Source organism: Ostrea edulis, chromosome 2, assembly GCF_947568905.1.
Source record: "Ostrea edulis chromosome 2, xbOstEdul1.1, whole genome shotgun sequence".
Lineage (NCBI taxonomy): Eukaryota > Metazoa > Mollusca > Bivalvia > Ostreida > Ostreidae > Ostrea > Ostrea edulis.
The window spans coordinates 71,793,003-71,819,847 of NC_079165.1; the positions used below are offsets into that span (position 1 = coordinate 71,793,003).

Here is a 26,845-nt window from a genome sequence, read left to right on the forward strand (position 1 = left end):
AAAGTTGACGATAGAGAAGCTGAAATCATCCTTCATATGTCGATTTGATATATCTTTGTGAACTCGAGATAAAAGACACCACGGAGGCCTCCATATATGCGCCTCATAGTCCTCTATATCATACTCCTCTTAGACACCTGATCCCACCTCTGGTATTTCCAGGGGTCTCTGTTTGCCGCATTCTTTATTTTGTATTCATTATACATGTAGGAGTTCTGAAATTTATCGCTGTTTGTTATATTCACCTTTCAGTAACGCCGACGAGCCTAAATCCTTTTTCCCATAGATATTTCACTCGCGCTTCGTAATGAGTGAAAAATTCTCAACGGGACGTAAAAACAACCAATCAATCAATCGCTATTTGACAATAACCAATATGAATTACAATGGAGGGTATTAAATGTTGTTTAGAATATGGCTCATATTACATATGTACATGTACTATAGAATGTACAAGCACACACTATGAGTACATGAGGAGGTTTATGCCCAGAGCTCAACGATTAAATTTGGAAAAAAAAATATGTGATTTCATTTCATTGGATCTTACATGTAGTTACCTGCTTTCATAAAAATTCTGCTTATACGATATATTTCTTCATGAGACATCTAGGTCTAAATATCGGTGAGACAAAATTCTCAAACTGTAAAGCATTAGGTGAAATTACAATGAAATGATAGTCCTTGTATATTATAATGAATTTTGATTTTTTCTCTCCCAGAGATGAATGGATCTGGATCCTTTGGAAAGATTTTCACTGGTAATTATTTTGATTAAAGAATGTATGTCTTTGGAATTATCAGCTGCACATGTAAGTGTTAATGGTAGTTTTTTTTGGCAATGATTGAATTGCAGAATCTTGAAGGAATTTAAATCACTTAGGGTAACCAAAAGGACCGTGTAATTTGAATCTATTCACTTAATTTGTATGAAAATAAATTTGAGGCATTTTGTATATGTACTTGTATGTATATATCCATAAATTTTGGTGTTACAATAACGAAGCAAGAAATTCTGGCATCATCTGATGAGTTAATCATTGGATAAGTAAGGAAGTAAATTTGTTAAAGAAATGTTGAAATCAATTTATAAACAATATATGGAAATTAGCATGGACAACGTTATCATAAGAAACTGAGCACAATTCGCTAATTCACAACTTGAAAACACACACTGACCTAACCTTATCAAAATCAGATCCATCACACAGTGGAATCGCTAAATCAATCTCGTGATTTTTCATTGTCTTGGGTCATCGGAATGTAACCCTCAATGTGATATTGTTATCTACCAGAGTGGTTTTCTTGTTATTATTTTGGATATTACGGAAATTAGCATGGTAGGAAAATTCAATGACGCGCGTAAGTACGTCATGCAAATTTTCTTACAATGGATATTTTTCAATAATGATAAAATAAATGTGCTTCATTGTTCATATATTTACATCAACTGACTGTAAAATGCGTGTTTTGCTATGTTACGTAAAGCGAGAAAGCAAAATGGACCATGATCACATGAAGTTTTTGATTGGCAGATGTATCTTATCGGTTCTTGTGATAATTTACTGGGAAAACAATTAAGAAAATTACAGCAAGCTTTTAGTTTTGTTGACATTTTTGATGAAAACAAATGTTTCACATCAAGGAAAATTGACATATAATTTCAATGTTTTGGTAATTGATACATGGTCCACCCGGGTCGTGCTTTGGCATCGTGCCAAATACTGTCATCTGATTTACGCGTCATTGGCATATGAATAACAGATTGATATAAATGCAATATTATCCGATTACGTTAACCTGACAGGATGGAGTAACCTTTTAACTCCTTATTCTACTCACGTTTTGGTATGGCTGATCGCAGAAAGTGACCAAAGTTCCCTCATAGGACATCTAACAATGGGACTTAACACAGGTTCAGTTCAGGCAGATTTTGAGTTTTAAAGTTTATGGAAATTGTATTCACCACTGATCCCTGATGTGTCCAGGGTCCGTGTTTGCCCTACTCTTAATTTTATACTCTTTATAGGAACTAGAAGAAACCCCACACAAGCGCGGGGAATCACAATTGAATAATCTTGCATAGAGGAAGGACAATCTTACATAGAGGAAGGACTATTTAAATGCATGTTTGATTTCTTGCGTACATGAATTGAATGAACGATATTGAATTTTTAAGCATAATTTATGAATAATTGCGTGCATTAGTTATGCTATATTCATAGATAAATAAAACTCCATTATAAGGAAATCACTTGGAACTCCAAATTAAATCTTCCTTGTGTACACATGTAACATAAATGATCTCTCCGCATTGAAAATTAGATAATGATTTTACAAATGTAATTATAGTTTCCCGTCATGCAGAATAGTTGACCAACGACAAAATGAACGGTCGTTCATAATTTCAAAATTTGATCTTGAGTTGCCATTTTAAAAAATCGGCTTAGATCCGTCAAAGCGTGTCCAATACTCTCATTTTGTACTATTTCAAGGTAATTTATCGAAAACGAAAGTGGGTTTTAATTAATCGTAGGATATTTACTTATCAAGTAAGATTGTATCATAACTTACGGACTTCAACTCACATATGAAGTATGAAGCAATATTAGAGATGCAAGCAGTGACTCTGGAGCAAGTGTTTCGGAGTTTATTGGTAAAATCTGTTAATTTACAATTATAGATTTTGAGATGATCACAGTTCGTTATCTCCCCTTACTTTATTCAATGTTTCTGAATTTGAAAGAACATCAGAAACGCCGGTGTCCAGCTGATTGACAGTGCGTTGCATTTAGCGGTCGAACGAAGGCTTAAAATTCAATTTGGAATAAATTACTAAATTCAATTATCAATTAGGATGAAACTTGGAAATATGCGACTCAAATTTGTACAATAAGAATTTTTTTCCCCAAAGGACATTGAAAGTAAGTAAATTTACAACATTTAATAATCTGATATACAGCATGAAATATCTTCATCGAAAATCTGTATTAAAATCAGCATGCGTCAAGGCAGTGGAACTCGTACATCGCTAGCCATGCTATAATACTTGTACATACTAGTATGTTGTAAGCTCTGCAATCACTCGCATGCATATACATTGCATATATCATATGCAGGCAAATCATCCGGAATCAGTGTCCCACTGTGTTGAACCTAACTCCATATATGGAGTTATCGTTCGTTATTCCGTATTGCAACACTTAATGAAGTACTAGTATTTGGACTCATCCAGGTACAAGAAAATTCAAATAGCTCCACCCTGACAGGTTCTATAATGTGGCGAGTAGACGAGCGGATCTACATGTAATTACTCCCCTCTTTGATTAGATCGATATTGATCAGTCTTGCGACAATTGTTGAAATACCAAGCACAACAAAACTGTGACGTCAACGAAGACTTAAACTTGTCATACACAACATGCTAAATGTAGGCATGGTCCAGTGATTACTGGAGTAGATATGTTCTTATTTACTACTTTATAATAGTGCACAGAAATTCACATACAGAACTGGTACATGTATTCATAAAGTACACTTATTGCATGTGTGGAGATGAGAAATCAGTCATATAGAATTATTTATCCTGGAGAACCCATACAATTTATTTTTCTATCAAACATATATAATTTTCGTAGAGTAGGATGTTTTTAAAAAGACATTATGTTTTTAAAGGAAATAATAACATAAATCTGATGATTGAAATGGAAAAAAGACCCCCCCCCCCAAAAAAAAAACTAACAAAAAAAAAACACAAAAAAAACCCTGATGACGAGATATCTGCACCACACTCTAAAACTAAATCATGATTACTGGTTACCAACTTTACAATTACATGTACATGTATCTGTAATTTAGATTTTATGATGGCATTTTCTTCATATATGACCGAATACTTACATGTTTGTATTTTTAAACACCGAAAGAGTTTAAACAACCAACAGGTCAAGTGCAAGTTAAAGCGAGAGCAGGTACATGTATGTATTGTATTCAAGACTGCACAACCAGATTCACTATCGTCGTGTGCATCTATTGAACTCTTCTTAAAAAGGAATTTAAGGGATATTGTATTCATTTCTTTCTATTTGTTAGGGGTTTCTAACCAAGGGATGTCATCCAGTTCTGGATTTTTAGGTACGAGCTTGTTAAGATACATGTATAAAATGCATGCGTGTTGTTTCACTAGTAAAGAAGACCAACGAGACAATTGCAAGTGTATTATTATCCTTCAGAATAATACAGTCAATTTCATTGGCCGAAGGTTGGTCACGTGGAGGGACACTATTCGTGATGTCTCCCTTACGTGTGACAACTGTTCAATCGGATCACGCGCTCGTCCTTTTCCGTAACCGTTTGTGGTTACGGAAATTGCCGAGTAGTTACGATTGACAACTGTGTTGTTTCCCTCTAGAAGATAACTTCTATTGACACAAGCGAGAAAGTTCTATTAAAAATAATTGAAAATATGCAGGATCGTTAATCATTAACTTCAGAGTCAACATTAACGGTCTAAAATAACAATTGAGAAGAGAAATATTTCCATTCTAATACAATTTCACTTGATGTTTACGTAAATTTTGTTTTGAAATACGTTACAAAATTTTTACGTTTGACGTTTTTGTGTCATTCTACTGTGACGTCACACTTGAAAGCTTTCTCTCGTTTAACTTTCACAAACCTCAATGTTTTACTTTCATTAGGCCTAATATGTATATCTATTAACTGACATTGAGTGTAAAACAAAATAATGTATGTAGTTAAGGGTAACATTTATTTCACCCCTCGAAAACTATTGGAAATTTATCAGAATTTTCTGCAGAGAAAGTTATTACGAATTTGTTGACATTTTAATTAAAAAAAATATACATGGTACAAGTCAGTAAATGTGTGATAGTTTTTTTAACGTGCAGATTCTTCAGGATAATAAAACTATTATGGACTGCTTAGCAGAGAGACATCACAAATCATCAGGTCTGAGTAAGGTTATCACATATGCGCCCTCGGGTGATAACCCTACTAAGACCTGATCATTTGTGATGTCTCCCAGCTAAACAGTCCATAATTGTATATTATTATATTGTAATTGTTTAATTCATTGGGCGAGTGTAAACATAAAAACATTGTCATCTTGTAATTTTTGTATTTACACCTACTCAGTAAATTCAAACATACGAACTGATAAAATTCTACAAAACTAAACACAACATACAATGGTATTATACTTTTCTTCTCTCTCATAGTCCTGTGGGGATCCAGGTTAGAATAGGTCCTCAGTACCCCTTGCTTGTCGCAAGAGGCGACTAAATGGGGCGGTCCTTCGGATGAGACCGCAAAAACCTTGGCCCCGTGTCACAGCAAGTAAGGGGGTACTGAGGACCTATTCTAACCCGGATTCCCACGGGATTGTTTTATATGACAAAACTCTACACTAGTATTATGTATATGCAATTTAAAAATGTTTTATCTCCGAGTCAATTATCGTTAATTTTAAACTGGGTGGATTTTAAGAATGTCAATACCCCTTACAGTGTACCTCTCCATTCTCTACACGAAATGGACCCCGGTTCCTTCGTTACTTTTGAGGAATGGAGAAGTACTCAGATACTAATCTAAAAATGTATACGTACATGTACACGACGACTTACAGAACCAGACAATCATGCTTAGGATGAATAAGTATTCATTTATATCGTAAATTACAGACCCCGTGCAGTCGGTGAAACAGGCAATGGCAAAGGCATCCGTCAACATGAACCCGATGAGTAAGTTTAGATATTTGGCACGAAGAAAATTTAGCTTCTTTTATTTTTACTTTGAACAAGTACATTTGTAATTTGAAAAAAGATTTATGACAGACTTAATGCATAATAATTTAACACATGTGTCGTAGTGCACAAATGAAATACATTATTCTTATTCTTCAATTTCTGGTATGAAGAGAAAAGTTAAAGACTAATTAACCCATATTGACCCACATTATTTGCTCAACATTTAAAACATAAAATTTTATTATGCTGTGCTGAAAAATATGATGATGGATGTTGTTATGGAATGCCCATTAAGTGAATGAAATAGAAATGTTTCAGCTATTCAAATGTATACAGTATGTACATTGTAATAACATAACTGATGTGATAAAAAGAGAGAGAACATTTCTCGTATAGAATGTAAATATATATATATCTATATATCTATATATATATATATATATATATATATATATATATATACTTATACTACAGTTTGTTTTATGCAAAAATACACCCAGTATCAAACAAATGTAAATACACTGCAGTTTGTTTTATGCAGAAGTACACCCAGTATCAAACAAATGTAAATATACTGCAGTTTGTTTTATGCAAAAATACACCCAGTATCAAACAAATGTAAATACACTGCAGTTTGTTTTATGCAAAAATACACCCAGTATCAAACAAATGTAAATACACTGCAGTTTGTTTTATGCAAAAATACACCCCGTATCAAACAAATATAAATACACTACAGTTTGTTTTATGCAAAAATACACCCAGTATCAAACAAAAGTAAATACACTGCAGTTTGTTTTATGCAAAAATACACCCAGTATCAAACAAATGTAAATACACTGCAGTTTGTTTTATGCAAAAATACACCCAGTATCAAACAAATGTAAATACACTGCAGTTTGTTTTATGCAAAAATACACCCAGTATCAAACAAATGTAAATACACTACTGTTTGTTTTCTGCAAAAATACACCCAGTATCAAACAAATGTAAATACACTGCAGTTTGTTTTCTGCAAAAATACACCCAGTATCAAACAAATGTAAATACACTACTGTTTGTTTTATGCAAAAATACACCCAGTATCAAACAAATGTAAATACACTACTGTTTGTTTTCTGCAAAAATACACCCAGTATATACAGTATTAAAACAAATGGATTACAAACTATTACGGGTAATGAAAACGTTCACTAACTGAAAAATGTTATACAATTTTCAATGTTAGATATGCGTCACATTCACACGGAGCTCAGAACACTGGTTGCAAAACAAGTAAATCACAAATTGTCAAATAAAAATATAAATGTATATGCACTCTGAAGTAAAGACGAAAGACTTTCATTTTTTATTAATCGTACACGTACATATCATTATCGGGACTAGAATATGTCAAATGACTCATTGTGTTATTGTCGAATACTTCACAAAAACCAAGACAGTATCATCAATAATGATTATATACCTGTCACTGCTTCGTAACTGTCGACAGATTTCAACTCGATATCCCTCGCACTTAAACATGCTATAAATTATCTTACTGATCCCACATTGGGACAAATCTCTCAAACTTTGGATCACGATTCCTTAAAACAAAAACTAATTGAAACAATGTTTTAACTACACTTGTTTGGCACGCTGTTTTTGGCTATATTTAGCTCTAAAACTTCATAGTTATTTCGGATTTCAAACATTTCGGTTGAGCATCACTGAAGAGACATTATTTGTCAAAATGCGCATCTGGTGCATCAAAATTGGTACCGTATAAGTTTTACATGTAGTGTAAAAGTCAATGCATGTATTCAGAGTTTAGTCGTCTCTTACGACACGCATGGGGTACTGAGGACCTATTGTGACCCGGATCCCCTCGTAATGTTAGGTATTAAGACACAAAACATTACTAACTTTAATTTTGTTTTTAAAAAGAATTGTATAATTTGCCTATAATATATTATAGATACCTTCCCGTCACCACAACAAATCATGGCTAGAGCATCTGTCAGCCTGGATCCAATGAGTAAGAGTTATATCTTAAATTTTGTGAGGATTATTTGAAAACAATGTGCAACAAATATTACAATTATGGATCAAAGTCTTTGAATATTTTTTTTTCATTGGTTAAAAAGTTATACAATGTATTAACTTGTAAAAATGCATTTTTTGCTTGTGTATGAAACTAAATATTGAGTTGAAATTTTGTAATACTCTGTAATATTAATGTACAAGTGAATGTGATTTAAAATACTTACAGGTGTGCCAAATGAGGGGAAATCTTCTAAATCGAACATGAACTTGTTCGGTAAGATTTTGAATCAAATCCCTTGTACGTATTTTAAGAAAATGAACACTTCTGCTTCTTCACATGGAACTTGTTATACATGTATATAGAGTTACTGTATTATAATATTGTACAAAGTGTGCTCAGAAAATTAATATAAAAGAATCCGTGTACTGTACACTACCTTTACCACCCATCTTACATGTATATATCTACAGTACATGCGGAATATAAATAACAAGTCATAATGTATGTTGCATTTTGCCACCAGTGTTGCTTTATTTCTGAATGAACTGAAAAGTTATCAATTTGCATTTGTAATATGATGTAATTATAAATGATTAATATGCAATAATTAAGGTTGGCAATGATATGGATCAAAATATGACATCAAAACATAACTACATATGATTATGAGAAATCAATATGATAAGCTATTTTTAACTAAAATATCAAACATTGTGTTATCGTAATTGTAAATGAAAGAATAAATTTGTCATCATTGTGAATGAAATAATGATTATGAGAAATCAATATGGTAAGCTATTTTTAACTAAAGTATCAAACATTGTGTTATCGTAATTGTAAATGAAAGAATAAATTTGTCATCATTGTGAATGAAAGAATGAGTTCTTACTATAGTAAATGCAAGTATCAAATTATTTAGTATTGTAAATAAGTCATCAAAGGTTTCACTGCAGTAAATGAAAGTACCAAAGTGTTTAACATTGTGAATAAAAGTATCAAAGTTTTTACTATCATTGTTAATGAAAGTATCATAGAGTTTACTAATGTTAATGAAAGTATCAAAGTGTTTACTATCATTGTAAATGAAAGTATCAAAGTGTTTACTAATGTTAATGAAAGTATCAAAGTGTTTACTAATGTTAATGAAAGTATCAAAGTTTTCTCTGTAGTATACATGTAAATGGAAAGTATAATGCATAGTAAAATGAAAGAACTTTTTACTATCGTAAAACGAAAGTTTTTTACTATATGTTAAACACGGTGTTTTTTTATAGTAAAGGAAAGTATCGAATTTCGTTTAAAAAGTAAATGAAAGAAATGTTGCTTTTTTTACTATTTAAATGAAAGTATCAATTGCAAATTTTTTTACTATAGACAGTGAAAGTATCAAAGTTTTTACTGCAATTGTACATGTAAATGAAAGTATATTTATCATTGTTTTAACATTATAAAAGAAAGTATCAAAGGTTACCATTGCGAATGGAGGTAAAAAAAAAAAAAGCTTTTTTATAGTAAATGCAATTATCAAAATTTTACTATAGTAAATGAAATTATCAAAGGTTTTAGTATTGTAAATGAAAGTATCAAAGTTTTTAGTATTGTAAAGTTTAGTATTTACCATATTTCATGAATGCTTTTAAAATTTGAAATCAAAATGTTTAATATTAATTTTGTTAAAGTATTAGTCAAATGAATAAGAAACTAAACCGCACGAAAAAGATGCAATTAAAATCTTACGATTGTCTATTCATGTAGATCCCATTCAACCTGTGCAAGTTGTGTCAAAGTCATCATTCAACGTCGATCCAATGAGTAAGTACATTGTATTTAACGTTCTGTAGTCATACACACTTTGTTATCAGTATGTATATAGATATACATGTATTCGAGTTTAATCCATATGGGCGGATTATTGAATTGTATCATAAAATGGCAGAATCTTTGCTTACATTGGTGCTGTTATAACTATGAATATTGCTTTTCTGTGTACACGTGTTGCTGGTATTTTCTTATGCAGGATTTGAAAATCACGATCAACGTTTGCAGTCTGAACCTGAATTTTTCAGTAAGCATGATTACAAATTATCGAATGCAAGGTGACGATAACGAACAGCGATCAATCTCATAACTCCTACAAGCAATACAAAATAGATAGTTGGGCAAACACGGACCCCTGGACACACCAGAGGTGGGATCAGGTGCCTAGGAGGAGTAAGCATCCCCTGTTGACTGGTCACACCCGCCGTGAGCCCTATATCCTGATCAGGTAAACGGAGTTATCCGCAGTCAAAATCAGTGTGCCAAGAACGGCTTAACAATCGGTATGAAACACGTCAGACAGCATTTGACCCAATGCGAGGTTGTATTGACGAACTAGATCGTTATAACGACCATAGAATTTGCGAAATGCTGACTTCAATCGAGACTGTTGAAACCCCTTTACCATCGACTTGTTTGTCAGTAGCTTACCTCGATTTAAAAACTGACTATACGCAGAACAAGCTCTTGCATATCGAATCAGTTGAGATATATAAACACCATATGCAGGTGATAATGGAATATTGCTACATAAATATGGGAAGTTGACGATGGAGAAACTGAAATCATCCCGTTTGTCATACAGTTGAGTTGTCAGTTTGCCGTTAATGTCTACTTTCAATAAAATGTCTAAGTATGAAGCAGAAGTGGACGACTCTGTGGTGTCCTTTATACTAGTAATCGTTGAAACATTTACTCAAATTTTAAGGCGAAAATTGGGGTTTAATGTACCGAGCTCTTTATACATACAACATGTATGATTTCGTCTGTTATGTGCATACCTGTATGTTACAATTTATATTCTTATGTTCAAGGCAAGGGGTCGTACAGTAAGCAATAAGTACCCTGTCCGCGATAAACAGGCTGACTAGTCAAATGACACAAAGTACCCCTGGGACAGACAGTAAAACATATACTTTTTAGCACTTGAGAATTGTTATTCCCTCATGGTAAAGCTTTTATCATCTCAGATGTATTATGATATCTTCTACTTCTATCGTACATGTAGCTACATAGGTTCATATTTAGGCCTTATTTTGTTTTTGGTTCATAAATTCTTCGCTAATTACATGTATTTTGATTTTTAACAAAAGAAAAGAGTTTTGAACTTTTTCCCTGTGAATAGAATTCGAGATAAGAGCAACATTTTGAATCTGTAATGTTTTTTTCACATGATAAAACTTCTTTCCCCTCCATCTTTTTTCATTTCTCTAGATCTCATTTTCTAAAACATTTTCACATGGATATCAGATTTGAACATGTACAAAAATTGTAAGCTAAGTAGTAGCTACGAACATGTATTGCAAACATGGTACACTTTTGAGTAGTGCAACTGAAAATATTATATACTATACAATTTGGGAATTAATACATGAAACTGCATTAACTATTATTCAATGTTATATATGGGCATACTATTACTACTCGTTTGATGCGCCAATTTGGATCATTATGTTTAATATACCTACGCGGATCCAGGAATTTGTTAAGGGGGGTCTGGCACTTGTTTTTTTAGCTACTTTTCATAATCTTCACCCTTCATAATCTTCACTCCTACCCCAACCGCCGCGGTGGCTGAGAGGTTAGAGCGTTCGCCCCGCATGCGGAAGGCCGGGGTTCGAATCCCGGCCGCGACATACCTAAGTCGTTAAAACAGGTAGTGACAGTTCCATCGCCAAACGTTCGGCATCAGGTGTGAATGTCACAGGTCCTCGGAGATAAAGTTATAAACGGATGACCCGTGTCACAGAAGGTGTGGCACGATAAAGAACCCTCACTGCTCAATGGCCGTAAGCGCCGAGCATAGGCCTAAATTTGAAGCCCTTCACCGGTCTTGGTGACGTCTCCATATGAGTGAAAAATTCTCGAGCGAGACGTTACGCAAGATACAATCAATCACCCCTACCCCATTTACACCTTTTTCTTGAGTACATCTTTAGGGAAATCTTGAGACAGTTTATACATAGATATCCTTTGTTGATTTACTTCTTGTTTCCTTAGTTCTAGTCAATGTTATCGCTGTACTCAGATCTAATTTTAAATACTAAAAAATACTGACTTAAAGGTTACTCCCAATAGGCCAGGAGTCTGGAGTAAATGGTGCAAAATCCTGTATTCTGAGCATTTCCTGGCACTTCTTTTTCACTTTGAAGTTGTCTGCTTCTTAAACAAAACTTTTACGTTGCATATACTTTGCAAGAATTCTTAGTGATACTTGTATCTGACGAAAATATCGTAAACAGATATCAGTGTTTTGTCTTCCTCATGCATAGCTCTTATCTTTAGACGAATTTGACTCCACTTTTTTGGCTATAATAGCTCTAAAACTTCATTGTTATTTCGGATTTCAAACATTTCGGTTGAGCATCACTGAAGAGACATTATTTGTCGAAATGCACATCTGGTGCATCAAAATTGGTACCTTATAAGTTTTACATTATCGTAGAATTAAATGATAAACTTACTTTGTTAAACACCACTCTGATTCCAAACACAAATACTCTGAAGTTGAAATAAAAAATATGCCAGAGCTCCTCATTGACAATATCTTCGTAGTCTTTGGTGATCAGGTTTTCCAACAGTCTGTTGGAATTCCCATGGGCACGAATTGTGCTCCTTTGTTTGCTGACCTGTTTCAATATTCATATGAAGCAGAAGTTATTCAAAAACTTATACACGAGAAGAAAAAATCTCTTGCTGTGTCCTTCAATTCGACATTTAGATATATCGATGACGTTTTGTCTATTAATAATAATAGCTTTCATTCATATGTCGATTTGATATATCCCTGCAAGCTCGAAATAAAAGACATCACAGAGTCGTCCACTTCTGCTTCATACTTAGATATTTTATTGAAAGTAAACATTAACGGCAAACTGACAACTCAACTGTATGACAAAGGGGATGATTTCAGCTTCTCCATCTTCAACTTCCCATATTTTTGTAGCAATATTCCATTATCACCTGCATATGGTGTTTATATATTTCAACTGATTCGATATGCAAGAGCTTGTTCTGCCCATAGTCAGTTTTTAAATCCAGGTAAGCTACTGACAGACAAGTCGATGGTACAAGGGTTTCAACAGTCTCGATTGAAGTCAGCATTACGCAAATTCTATGGTCTTTATAACGATCTAGTTCGTCAATACAACCTCGCATTGGGTCAAATGATGTCTGACGTGTTTCATACCGATTGTTAAGCCGTTCTTGCAACGCTGATTTTGACAGCGGATAACTCCGTTTTCCTGATCAGGATATAGGGCTCACGGCGGGTGTGACCGGTCAACAGGGGGTGCTTACTCCTCCTAGCCACCTGATCCCACCTCTGGTGTGTCCAGGGGTCCGTGTTTGCCCAACTATCTATTTTGTATTGCTTATAGGAGTTGTGATATTGATCATTGTTTGTTATCTTCATCTTGCAAACTGGTGTTGATAAATTTGAATGACGCAGTTACATGCAAGTATCCACCTTTTATATCATTTCGATCAAAGTCTCGTTAAAATTGAATAACTTAACTTTTTTGGTACGCAGAAAGGGGGGTCTCGACACCGCCCCCTCCCTTGGATCCGCCCTTGCTGCAGTTGTACATGTATGTTAAAGTGGATATAAATAGGGACAAAACATTTGATTAAAAAAGTACTTTATCAGGATTTTTTTTTAAAAAAAAACACCCCAAAACAACCCAATGACGACAAATATGGGACGAAAACTGTCCACATCTTCTCCGATAGAACTATCACTTTCGTACACCTTAACAATAATGGAATGCTGGTCAAAGATGGTTATCCGCTTCTGGTAATGTGTTTTTTAATGCCATAATATCAGATAACGTGTTTAAAGGATGGGTATCGTTTTCTCCACAACACATTTTTTTTTCGGACATGTATACGTACACTTTGCTTTTGGTGCGCAAGAATTTCAAAACCTACATGTACATCTAGAGCCGAAGCGTATGCTTTTTTTTGTCTTTCCTCTGTCTTTAACCCTGGTCATGACGTTTAAAGTAAATGCGTTTAAGACTCAGTGACATCAAAGACCAAGAGTTTAAGTGACTGTAAATGGTCAAAGTAATTATAAAGGCGGAATCCAGTTATTTGCTCATTGGAATAATCTTGTTTCCGAACTAAATATTTATATAATAAATGAAGTAGGATTCCTTTTCCTGATTTTGTATTTCAAACTTTAAACGTAAAATTTTCTTGCAACACATGCTATTGAATCACGATATTTACACATAACCTATTTGTATCATAAACATATCTTAGCTTTTAGGGTCTCCCCTTTATTGTTCATAAATTTAATGAATATTCTACAACAGAAGTCAACAACGATTCACTAAATCAGTCAAAATATCAAACATGCATACACCATAAGAAAAACATAAATCAAAATTTACAAGTTTTTCATTTGATTCATGATTCGCGAAAAATATAAAGATGAAAGTACACCGCATTTTCACCCTCGATATAATAGTGTTTAAAAGATATTAGTATCTAGAAAACACTATTTCTTGGCAGAAATAAATTATGTGATAAAGGACTAACCTCATGGACTGGTGCAGCATCATTGTTACATGTACCACTGTGTGTGCTAGCATTACCTGATTGCGCGTACTTGTCAATATATCCCAATCTGGAAAAATCAATATTGCGAATGTTGATTTCTGATAATGTAATTCGTCCGTGATGTGTCCTTAATTTTGCTGGACAGATTTTTCCTTTATGCGTATTGCGCATAGTGTGCGTTTTACCAAACGGAATACAGATTAAATTCATAGATATAATACCAATTCATTCCCCAGGTCTGTCAACTTTATTTTAAAGCAGACTCTGAATTCGATAGTTCTTTTTTCAAATCCAAAGACAGCAACATCTATCCTTCCATATTTCTAACAACACACAACGATAGTTTGTCACAGTTTCCCTTTTCTTTGCCGTGATATGTTCTAGTTTGATACTACATGTAGTATTCGGATCTGGTATGGTCTATTTTCAAACAGATGTAAAAGGGTAGTCGAATAATTTCTACAGTTGTAAACTCTATTTAGGAAACCATCGGAAATCCATCTTCTGGTGTTAAAGATCACGTTACATGTCTAGATGCTATTAATCAATGAATACTTGTACATGTAGTACACACATACTCACGAGAGCTATTAAAATCTCTACATATACTGTGGAATCATTGTAATTCTTGGGGGGGGGGGGGAATGTTTGTGGGTAAGCAAAATTTTGCTGGTTCGTGGGGACGTAATTTCGTGGGTAAGCGATACAATGTCACTAGGAGAGATAACTCTACTTGGATGATACATAAATTCGTGGGCAAGAGTGACCCATGAACATCAAATCCCCACGAACAATGATGAATCCACAGTATACAACCATACATGTAATTACAGGTATGCAATCGTGTCAGGACGGCTCATCAAATATTCTTTGATTGATATAGTAATTTATTGATTATATTAGCTTTATCCATTGACTACAATTTTATTATAGATCCGTCACAGTCAGTACACAAGGTTTTCATAAAGTCGTCAACAAACCGTCACACTTTCAGTAAGTTCAGTTCCTTTTAGGTGTTTTAATCTTGTTCTGTGTTACTGTCTTGACTGTTCTCAGTTCAGTACGTATTTCAGTCTGTTTAACTGTCTCGACTGTTCTCAATTCAGTACGTATTTCACTATGTGGCTGTCTTGACTGTTCTAAGTTCAGTACTATTTCAGTCCGTGTTGCTGTCTCGACTGTTCGCAGTTCAGTACGTATTTCAGTCTGTGTTACTGTCTCGACTGTTCTAAGTTCAGTACGTATTTCAGTCTGTGTTACTGTCTCGACTGTTCTCAGTTCAGTACGTATTTCAGTCTGTGTTACGGTCTCGACTGTTCTGAGTTCAGTACGTATTTCAGTCTGTGTTACTGTCTCAACTGTTCTAAGTTCAGTACGTATTTCAGTCTGTGTTACGGTCTCGACTGTTCTAAGTTCAGTACGTATTTCACTATGTGGCTGTCTTGACTGTTCTAAGTTCAGTACGTATTTCAGTGTGTGTTACGGTCTTGACTGTTCTCAGTTCAGTACGTATTTCAGTCTGTGTTACTGTCTCTACTGTTCTCAGTTCAGTACGTATTTCAGTCCGTGTTGCTGTCTCGACTGTTCTCATTGCAGTACGTATTTCAGTCTTGGTTACTGTCTCGACTGTTCTCAGTTCAGTACGTATTTCAGTCTGTTTAACTGTCTCGACTGTTCTCAGTTCAGTACGTATTTCAGTTCGTGTTGCTGTCTCGACTGTTCTCAGTTCAGTACGTATTTCAGTCTGTGTTACTGTCTCGACTGTTCTCAGTTCAGTACGTATTTCAGTCTGTTTAACTGTCTCGACTATTCTCAGTTCAGTACGTATTTCAGTCTGTGTTACGGTCTCGATTGTTCTCCGCTCAGTACATATTTCAGTCTGTTTAACTGTCTCGACTGTTCTCAGTTCAGTACGTATTTCAGTCTGTGTTACGGTCTCGATTGTTCTCCGCTCAGTACATATATCAGTCTGTGTTACGGTCTCGACTGTTCTCAGTTCAGTACGTATTTCAGTGTGTGTTACGGTCTTGACTGTTCTCAGTTCAGTACGTATTTCAGTCTGTGTTACTGTCTATACTGTTCTCAGTTCAGTACGTATTTCAGTCCGTGTTGCTGTCTCGACTGTTCTCAGTTCAGTACGTATTTCAGTCTTGGTTACTGTCTCGACTGTTCTCAGTTCAGTACGTATTTCAGTCTGTTTAACTGTCTCGACTGTTCTCAGTTCAGTACGTATTTCAGTCTGTGTTACGGTCTCGATTGTTCTCCGCTCAGTACATATTTCAGTCTGTTTAACTGTCTCGACTGTTCTCAGTTCAGTACGTATTTCAGTCTGTGTTACGGTCTCGATTGTTCTAAGTTCAGTACGTATTTCAGTCTGTGTTACTGTCTCGATTGTTCTCAGTTCAGTACGTATTTCAGTCCGTGTTGCTGTCCTGACTGTTCTCAGTTCAGTACGTATTTCAGTCTGTTTAACTGTCTCGACTGTTCTCAGTTCAGTACGTATTTCAGTCTGTGTTACGGTCTCGATTGTTCTGAGTTCAGTACGTATTTCAGTCTGTGTTACTGTCTCAACTGTTCTAAGTTCAGTACGTATTTCAGTCTGTGTTACGGTCTCTACTGTTCTAAGTTCAGTACGTATTTCACTATGTGGCTGTCTTGACTGTTCTAAGTTCAGTACGTATTTCAGTGTGTGTTACGGTCTTGACTGTTCTCAGTTCAGTACGTATTTCAGTCTGTGTTACTGTCTCTACTGTTCTCAGTTTAGTACGTATTTCAGTCCGTGTTGCTGTCTCGACTGTTCTCATTGCAGTACGTATTTCAGTCTTGGTTACTGTCTCGACTGTTCTCAGTTCAGTACGTATTTCAGTCTGTTTAACTGTCTCGACTGTTCTCAGTTCAGTACGTATTTCAGTTCGTGTTGCTGTCTCGACTGTTCTCAGTTCAGTACGTATTTCAGTCTGTGTTACTGTCTCGACTGTTCTCAGTTCAGTACGTATTTCAGTCTGTTTAACTGTCTCGACTATTCTCAGTTCAGTACGTATTTCAGTCTGTGTTACGGTCTCGATTGTTCTCCGCTCAGTACATATTTCAGTCTGTTTAACTGTCTCGACTGTTCTCAGTTCAGTACGTATTTCAGTCTGTGTTACGGTCTCGATTGTTCTCCGCTCAGTACATATATCAGTCTGTGTTACGGTCTCGATTGTTCTAAGTTCAGTACGTATTTCAGTCTGTGTTACTGTCTCGATTGTTCTCAGTTCAGTACGTATTTCAGTCCGTGTTGCTGTCCTGACTGTTCTCAGTTCAGTACGTATTTCAGTCTGTTTAACTGTCTCGACTGTTCTCAGTTCAGTACGTATTTCAGTCTGTGTTACGGTCTCGATTGTTCTCCGCTCAGTACGTATTTCAGTCTGTTTAACTGTCTCGACTGTTCTCAGTTCAGTACGTATTTCAGTCTGTGTTACGGTCTCGACTGTTCTCAGTTCATTACGTATTTCAGTTTGTGTTGCTGTCCTGACTGTTCTCAGTTCAGTACGTATTTCAGTTTGTGTTGTTGTCTCGACTGTTCTCAGATCAGTACGTATTTCAGTCTCTGTTCCTGTCATATCAGTATCTGTTGTTTTGATTTTAATATTCTCAGCCCATGTTTCTGTCTTAATATTATAAGTTCAGTAGCTTTCCGTTGCTTTAATCTTAGTCTGTAATACGAACGTGTCACCTGAGACTATGGAACGTCATTTTCACATACAAACGCCTTTTGCCAATGTTACATGTATCAGAATCTTGGGAAATAGTACAGGTGCAAGGTATATTTACTTAAGAGTTACAACTACATGAATACTTATAAATCATTATATTTTCATTTGACTTTGGGAAGCGGTGATAAAGTCTTCACAGATCCACACTTTGTCCGTAATTTACCGTATTTTATATTGTTATACGTATTTTATGAACAATTCAATCATTCAAGATTACCTAACGTATAACAAGCCACTTCATTCTTTAATTTTAAATTCCCAGTTGTCGTGTTTTTCATACTATGATCCCTGGGGAAAGGGAGATGCTATAATATATCGTATATACAATAGGGTTTTGCAAAGAAATCAGGACAAATACTCCCAATTACGGCACTAGGTTAGAATTACGTATGTGTAATTAGATAAATATACGTAAGCATCTTTATTAAGAGTAGATTCAAATTTGTTCAGACGCCTGGTGTCACGTCGGATTGATTGATTGTATATTGTTTAACATCCCTCTTGAGAATTTTTCACTCATATGGAGACGTCAACACTGCCGGTGAAGGGCTGCAAAATTTAGGCCTATGCTCGGCGCTTATGGCTTTTGAGCAGGAGGGATCTTTATCGTGACACACCTGCTGTGACACGGGACCTCGGTTTTTGCGGTTTCATCCGAAGGACCGCCCCCATTTTGTCGCCTCTTACGACAAGCAAGGGGTACTGAGGACCTATTCTAACCCGGATCCCCACGGGACGTGTCACGTCGGAAGGGCTGTAACTGGGATTTAAGAATATGTATAGAATATTGTTTGAAATCTTCCAAAAACCAAAATGGAATTGTAGGATACAAGCATACACTGTATCTATGTAAGGTGAAGATAACGAACAGTGATCAATCTCATAACTCCTATGTAATGTAAGGAACCAGATCGTTCCACCATAGATTTTACATTGACTATCACTTGTACACATTTTTTTCTTTAAAGTTTAAGAATATAAAGGGCACAATGTACATACATGTACATTTGCATGTAATGAAATGTACATGTGATCTTGGGACTGTTCACATCTTTACCGTTGTTATCAAAATGATTTCAAAAATATTCTCAAGAGTATTTTAGGTAACTTTGTTCGAACCATTAGGGTGGACCCACAGTAGAAGATGGCAGATTTAAATATTAAATTGTAAAATTTTACTTATCACAATTGATCAAACATGCAAACAGTCATGTGTATATTTCTATTGAAATTGACATTGCTTTCAACTGCGAAAATGAATGCATGTTTGTTGCGAACTAGTTCGATCCGGTTTGTAGTACCACCTGTCTGTGCAATCATTACCAAATATGGAGCGTCATTTTACATGAAATGGATGTGCTCCAAACTCTTGATTTTTTCATGGGCAGTGTCTTAATTGATATTAATACATGTACGTTACAAAGTGAACATGATTAATTAATTGTCATGCATATTAAATTTTTAAGGAACTAGCAATGGGGTTCAAACAGAAACGCCACATAATAGTAAGTATAAAATTATGCTACATGTAAATATATACATGCATCACAATCATTAGCAAATTTTCATCTCCAATAAAGTTATGTTATTGATGGTCGGTAGCTCAGTAGAATTTACGTTTCTTTCTTCTTACCATGACGTCTTGAAACAAACATTATAATTATTGTGAATATATTTATATATGTTGTTTATACATATTCTGTAGATCCTGGTGCCTTTTCTACTCGGAATCCTGTGTTTCCATCATTGAAACGAGGTAAGATTGTAAATGAAAATGGATTCATTATAATTCAGAATGATATGTTACATGATATGTATAAAGTTCTATTGTTTTACTTCGGACTTGAATGGTGTTCTGTCAATAAATAAACCTCGTCATATGATTTAAATTGCATATCTTTCTTATACATGTTTAAATATTTAAAATATTGATTCTCTACAAAACAAAACACTTATTATATTTTATACTGTCTACAGAAATTTGTCGGATTGTTAAAAGTCCATAGAAAGCGAGGCAAAGGCGATCCTCGTATGAACTCTAACAACCCGATCGGGATATATTTCCGCATACAATCGGGATTAACATGTTATAGTTGTAGTAATTCAGAATTCATGAGAGTATTATAACATGTAATATCGATGTGTACTTGCTGATATAAACAACTTAATTACATTGTGTACCTTTCTTTTAGGTTCATTTGGACCCGCAATAGCAAGTGTTCCCGGTATGTTTCAGTACATGTCTGTTGTGTTGTATTATGGAAAGGTTTCTGTTTATTGATACACGACAGACTGAGGCACATATACAATGTATTTGATATAGGTATTATTTTATGTTGTGTGGAGCGGATCTATATCAGATGTAAAGGAATGGTACACAAAATATCAGTTCACTAATAATAGCCCGGAACATTTTGCTGCTCCCTTATTTGAATCTTTCCCTAAAAATCGAACCCTCTTCCGTTCAAATAAAGCCAAAGTGTTTGAACATGCTAGAAGGTTAATCCAAGCAAACTGCTAATGTAGATGTACCTTAGTTATCGTATTGTTGCGTGCCGACTATGCGATAAATATTTTGTGTAAATAATGGTTACAGATGCAAGTAAAAGCTGTGACCTACCTTACGGCCGCATTCCAAGCAGAGATTATCGAATCCTCCCCCAGCGTTGAAAGTGACCCTCCAATCCTTAAGCTACTCCTTAAAAGTAACGGTTGTTTACGGTAGAAGGGATTAATAGATTCAAAATGAAAAAATACTTTTATAAGTAAATTCCTTAAGTAAGGTCCGATCGTTGCTACTAGGTTATTTCCGTAACAGTAAATATATATCGTATATACATGTACGCCCACAGGTGCTTGTGGACAGACTTCCGATACCTCCCTATTTGTATTTTTGATGCTTGCACTTGCGTCATCTTTCTAAATTATACTTCAGATAGGCATTTCAGCTGAAATAATTTCGATTGATTATCATCTTCAATGATTAATTATATAAAGTTAAGTATCAAAACTAGCTTTTTGCCATGAAATAATTTGAGTTGATATTCCTATTAGTCATTTTCGTTTTTAAAACCATGCGCCTTTGTCAAATTTTAAATATCTTTTTCATATATTTTCGTTCATTGCTAAGTAAACGGCCGAGGTGGTCGGAAGATTGAAGAGCCAATCAGATAACGCGAGACGCAAAGTAATGTCAAAACCTCCTTCAAGGCTGTCAATGGACGTAAAAGCTCGGGTACAATGAAATAAATGGCAGAATATGACAAATAAAACCGATGGCATGGAATTTAGGTAAAAGACATAAGTAGAACAACATTAGCCTGACGAGATATTCGCAGAAATTCCTTAGATAAAGTTGGTTTATGTTTGTTTACATGATTTGTTGCACACCTTTACATATTAGTATCTCACAAGTGCATACAGAAGGTACAAACTGACTATCCAGAACGACTTATGAGGGTGATTGGTGGGGAAATAACATATTTTGGATACATTTTTGGTTCTGTATAAAATAATTTCATTCTGTACGGTGGTATGTACATAAGATCTATACAAGCTATCCACGCTTCAGGTGCCTGTGGTATCGTCTGCACCGGAAGTATCGATGACGATCAACATTTCGAAATCAAGTGACTAGAGGATGTAAAGCCTGAATGAAACGGTGTTCCGGCAGTGATTCCGATTACTGGAAACTCTCCAATTGGGAAATGACGGCTATTTCATATCATCATCACAATTACTGTGATTATTATGTCTCCGTTCCCAGAGGGGGATATATTGCTTTAGTGTGAATTCTTTTTCCGCTTCTCGTACAAAATTTGTCCAGGCCATAACTTTTTTGTCATTTGAAATAGGCCTTTGATATTTGGTATACCACGATAAGACAGTGTGTCACGTACCATTTTTGACCTTTTCCGTAAAGGTCAAATAACATTTTGAGAGCATTTTGTGTTCGGACCATAACTTTTTTGTCGTTTGACATTTGATATGTGGTATACCTTGATAAGACAGTGCGCTGCGTGTCAGTTTTTAAAATACCTTTTCCTTTTACCTTTTCTACTTTAAAGATGATCCCAAAAAATGTTTTTGTTTTAAATGTGGAAAATGGGAGACATTAGTTTTAGTGTGCTAAAACAATTCTTCCGAGTTATTATTATCACTATTATTATTGTGCCGATTTTTTTTTCACAGGTGCATTTGACTTGGCTGTTTCTGGAATAACCGGTAAATCATAGCATTTTAATTACTATACATACCAACATCACGATTAATGTTTCATTCATAGATGGGTGTTGTCCAAATATTCGTGACAGCATTAAATTTAAACACACTGTCGGATGTTAACTAATGAAACTTTGCATAGCAAGACCTAAATGGGCAATCCTTGGTTACATGTATATCTACCAGTTTAAACAAGGTTCCTTTATCATAAAAGACGAATTATTTAAATGAGTAAGCACAGGTTGGGTTAGCGTAGCAACGCGTAATTATGGTTATTTTGATAGTAATTCTCTTTTACAAATTTTTAATCGCCAATGCGAAAATTACAAAACTTTTCAGAACGTTGACTGAGCAAATCACGTCACTTTACCAAGATGTTCGAGTCGGTGGTTATTCCTTACAATACCGCAGTACAGATCCTTTTTAATAGTAGTGCAGATCCTCTTTGTAAAAACTTTAATACTTGGATTCTATAAGCAACTATAATAAACATTTAATTTGGTCAACTGCAAGGAAATAATCTTCTAGATATGGTACAGCGAATTTATTTCCTTTCTTTAAAAAATCGTGAATGAGTTTGATCATACCTTTGATATTTTACTTTATTATAGTGAATATAGTGTATCTACAAAATAAACATTAAAAACCTTCGATTTATTGTATTAAAGACTTAAATATTTTGAATTAATGGGCCAACACTTTATATAGAAGACATTATGATTATAGCAAACTATACTGTGTCTAATGATGCTATGTATAAATTAGTATATCGGATAGTCAGAATTCAAAGTAGAATATCTTATTTCTCGTTACGTCTATACTTTTAATAAGTATGTTTACTTATCGATATACACGAGAATTGTTTGGTAAATCTAGTTTGATTTTAACAACGGTAGTTTCTCTCTGCTCTACATGAAGATTAAAACCAAGTCTTTGCGTCGGGACATTATCTTCTGCATTTTTAATAATAAATGATAATACTATTAATTATAATCCAATTTTTGTAATCAAACAAATCTAGACCATTTTATCAGAACAAATACACACGCTCCAGTCCTCATTTATTGGGGAATGTGTTATTTTGAAAACTTAAATTTGGAATTTTACATTGTAGTAAAGAATATTGAACCTGCACCGGGGGTTACTCAAGCACCAAAAGGTAAAGTGTATGTGTTTGATACAATTCAACTTTATGACAAACAGGATGATTTCAGCTTCTCCTTCGTTCACTTCTCAGATTTACGTAGCAATATTCCATTATCAGCTGCATATGGTGTTTATATCACTTAACTGTTTCGATATACTAGAGCTTGTTCCAAGTATGATCAGTTTTATACGTCCGTCGAAGACGGGACGTATTATGGTATACCGTCGTCCGTATCTTGGTAGGTAAAATGCAAAAACGAACCGCAAGCTCCAGGATCTTACAAATTGGTACATTTGATCACTATGATGAGAGGAAGATGCCCATTGTTTTTCAAGGTCAAAGTTCAAGGCCATAGTATCAGTTATGTAAAACCTTGAGGCAGAATATAGACCGAACTATTGCAGCTAGTATTTTTACAATTTGGTACATTTAATCACCATGGTGAGAGGAAGGTGCCTATTCTTTAACAAGATAAGAGGTCAAGGTCGTAGTATTAGTTAATAGGAAATCATTGTAGGCAGAATACATTTAATCGGGTGTTGCTAAAACGCGGAACGGAAAATGAAATGGGAGACGGAACAGAAAACGGATTGATCGATTTGCTGTTTTCCGTCACATCAACAATTTTTCATTTATCTGGTGGCACCCAGTTTTTATTGGTGGAAGAGAGAACCCAGATACAATGTATCTGGGAAGAGACCACCGACTTCCCGAAAGTAAGTTAACTGGGAAACGTTCACTTACCGGCTCGAGCGGGATTCGAACCCGCGCCGACCAGAGATGAGAGGCCATGTGCGTTTGATCGCGATGCTCTAACCACTCGGCCACGGAGGAAAATATTGTAATACAGGTGCAATAATGTTATATGTTATGAGGTCAGCATTTTGCAAAATAAAAGGTTTATTATGAACAAGGGAAGCAGAAATTACAGAGAGAGCGGGAAGTCATCGACGGAATCCACCGAAAATCGGAAGAATATACATTATTATGATTAAAATCTAAATTGTGGGAATTTGTTTACGATTTGATTTTTGGTGTTATCTTACATGTAGCTACATGCAGCTGACATGTACATTAATCATTCTAATTCTTAAATTCTGTTCAGTTTTCCGTTCTGCGTTTTAGCAACACCCCATTTAATCCTCATGATAAGAGGAAAAGGCCTATGGGTTCTCAAGGTCATGGTATCATTTCGCCTCTTACGACAAGCAGAGGATGCTGATGACCCAGTTTAACCCGGATCCCAACGGGATCGGAGCGCCGTGACATACTTCAGTGTAAAATTAGGTCAAACAGTTTTCTGGATTTTTTTTTCTCGTCATGGATACAGATATTGTACTGAAGGTTTAACGGGCATGTTGTACCGTTTGCGGTACTCTTGTTGAATCGAGGCAAGCTACTTAAAACATGTTGATGTTACAGGGGTTTTAACGGTCTCGTTTAAAATCAGCATTTCGCATATTCTATGATCTAGTCTACCATTACAACTTATCGTTGGGTCAAATACTGTCTGACGTGTTTCATACAGATTGTTAGACCGTTTTTGGCACACTGATTTTGACTACAGATTTCTGCGTTTAGCTGATCAATGATATAGGGCTCACGGCGGGTGTGACCGGTCGACATGGGATGCTTACTCCTCCTAGGCACCTGATCCCATATCTGGTGTATTCAGGGGTTTGTGTTTGCCGAACTCTTTATTTTGTATTCCTTATAGGATTCATGAGATTGATCACAGTTCGCTATCTTTACCGTTTCGTCTCTACAGGTAGAGAGTTTGCCCCACATGCGGAAGGTCGGGGTTCGGTTAATTGTTTCGTTTTGCTGTTTTCCGCCACACTCAACATTTTTTCAGTTATCTGGTGACGCCCAGGTTTTATTGGTGGAAGAGAGAACCCAGACACAATGTTCCTGGTAAGAGACCACCGACCTTCCGAAAGTAAATTGGAAAACTTTATCAATTACCGGCGCGAGCGAGATTCAAACTCGCGCCGACCAGATTTGAGAGGCCGTGTGATTTTGAGCGCGATGCTCAAAGCACTCGGTCCTGCTCGCGCTGGTAAGTGAGAAACTTTCGAAGGTTACTTTCGGAAGGTAGGTGGTCTCTTCCCAGGTACATTGTATCTGGGTTCTCTCTTCCACCAATAAAAACTGGGCTCCACCATATAACTAAAAAATTGATGATGTGGCGGAAAACATCAATCAATCTAAGCACTCGGCTACGGAGGTTTGAAATCCAGCCGTGACACACTAAAGTCTTTAAAACAGGTAGTGACAGTTCCATTGCCAAACGCTTAGCAATAGGTGTGAATGTCACGGGTCCTCGGAGATGACCTTAAAAACGGATGTCCCGTGTCACCGCGACGGTGCTCGACCGTAAGCGGTGTGCATAGCCCTATATTTGAAGCCCTTTACCGGTCTTGGTGACGTCTCCATGTGAGAGAAAGATTCTCGAAAGGGACGATAAACAAGATACAATCAACCAATCAACATATTTTTAAAGGTCTATCACGAATGCCCAATGTTTCTGACTGATCTTTGAATTATTTGGCAAATCAAATTTCTCAGTTTTGACACAATGTTCATTAGATTTGAATATGATATTTCCACAAAAAAAAATCTTATTCTCAACATAAAAGTGAAGAAAACAATCTTTGAATTCACATCAGTATTCCTAATTTGTGTTTTGATTTCTAGAACAACCCGCAGATCACAACACACCTAAGGCGACAGGTAGCTTTCGTCAGGAAGGTAAGTCAAAGGAGCAAATTCTATATGAACAAATAGTTTGTGTTCCTAAGTATAATAGAAATGCTTTAAGAGATGATAAATGAAATAGGAAACACTATTTCTATGTTACATATGTACGTACGGTATGATTTTATGGCATGCTCTATTGACACTGCTTTGTTCAGGAACTGTGTAGGAAAGTTCGTAAGCATGTTCTGTGATCAACTTGATGTTGATAATTTTTCATAGTAAACTCATGGAAATTTATTCATATACGTGCAGTATGACAAATGTTTCAATTTTTTTCCAGCTTTTACTACACCTTCAACTATAAAGCGTAAGTTTATATTTCATTCCCATTTGCATATTCTTGATCGTAATTTCTGAAATTATAATGAAATGTTTACAGTTGTCGACTGATGCGTTATCACCCATTTGCATTTTTATCAAGCAACATTTATTTTAACATTTTTAATGTATATTTCAGTCCATATATATCTACTAGGTTACATGTATATTTGATGTATGTAAACTCTGCATAATTCATCCATAGGGACAAGGTATCAAAATATGATTAAGGATTTTACAAATCACA

The 26,845-nt window shown here is 35.3% G+C and overlaps 1 protein-coding gene and 1 non-coding gene across 7 annotated transcripts in view; both read left to right on the forward strand.

Annotated features, from left to right (window-relative positions):
• LOC125681498 (uncharacterized) overlaps window positions 1-26,845 on the forward strand; it is a 50,903-nt gene that overhangs the window by 21,513 nt on the left and 2,545 nt on the right. The window contains exons 3-17 of one of the 6 annotated variants that reach the window (XM_048921633.2): window positions 723-761; window positions 4,093-4,134; window positions 5,703-5,762; window positions 7,726-7,785; window positions 8,020-8,067; window positions 9,550-9,606; window positions 9,812-9,859; window positions 15,331-15,390; window positions 19,619-19,657; window positions 19,858-19,908; window positions 20,345-20,377; window positions 22,344-22,376; window positions 23,488-23,532; window positions 26,218-26,271; window positions 26,561-26,587. In XM_048921633.2, the coding sequence (XP_048777590.1) occupies window positions 723-761; window positions 4,093-4,134; window positions 5,703-5,762; window positions 7,726-7,785; window positions 8,020-8,067; window positions 9,550-9,606; window positions 9,812-9,859; window positions 15,331-15,390; window positions 19,619-19,657; window positions 19,858-19,908; window positions 20,345-20,377; window positions 22,344-22,376; window positions 23,488-23,532; window positions 26,218-26,271; window positions 26,561-26,587 (696 nt within the window). The remainder of the gene's footprint in view (window positions 1-722; window positions 762-4,092; window positions 4,135-5,702; window positions 5,763-7,725; window positions 7,786-8,019; window positions 8,068-9,549; window positions 9,607-9,811; window positions 9,860-15,330; window positions 15,391-19,618; window positions 19,658-19,857; window positions 19,909-20,344; window positions 20,378-22,343; window positions 22,377-23,487; window positions 23,533-26,217; window positions 26,272-26,560; window positions 26,588-26,845) is intronic. The other 5 variants (XM_048921634.2, XM_048921637.2, XM_048921636.2 and 2 more) reach the window with 5 other exon arrangements.
• Trnaa-cgc (transfer RNA alanine (anticodon CGC)) lies at window positions 11,397-11,468 on the forward strand. The gene has a single exon. It is a non-coding gene; the product is annotated as a tRNA-Ala (tRNA).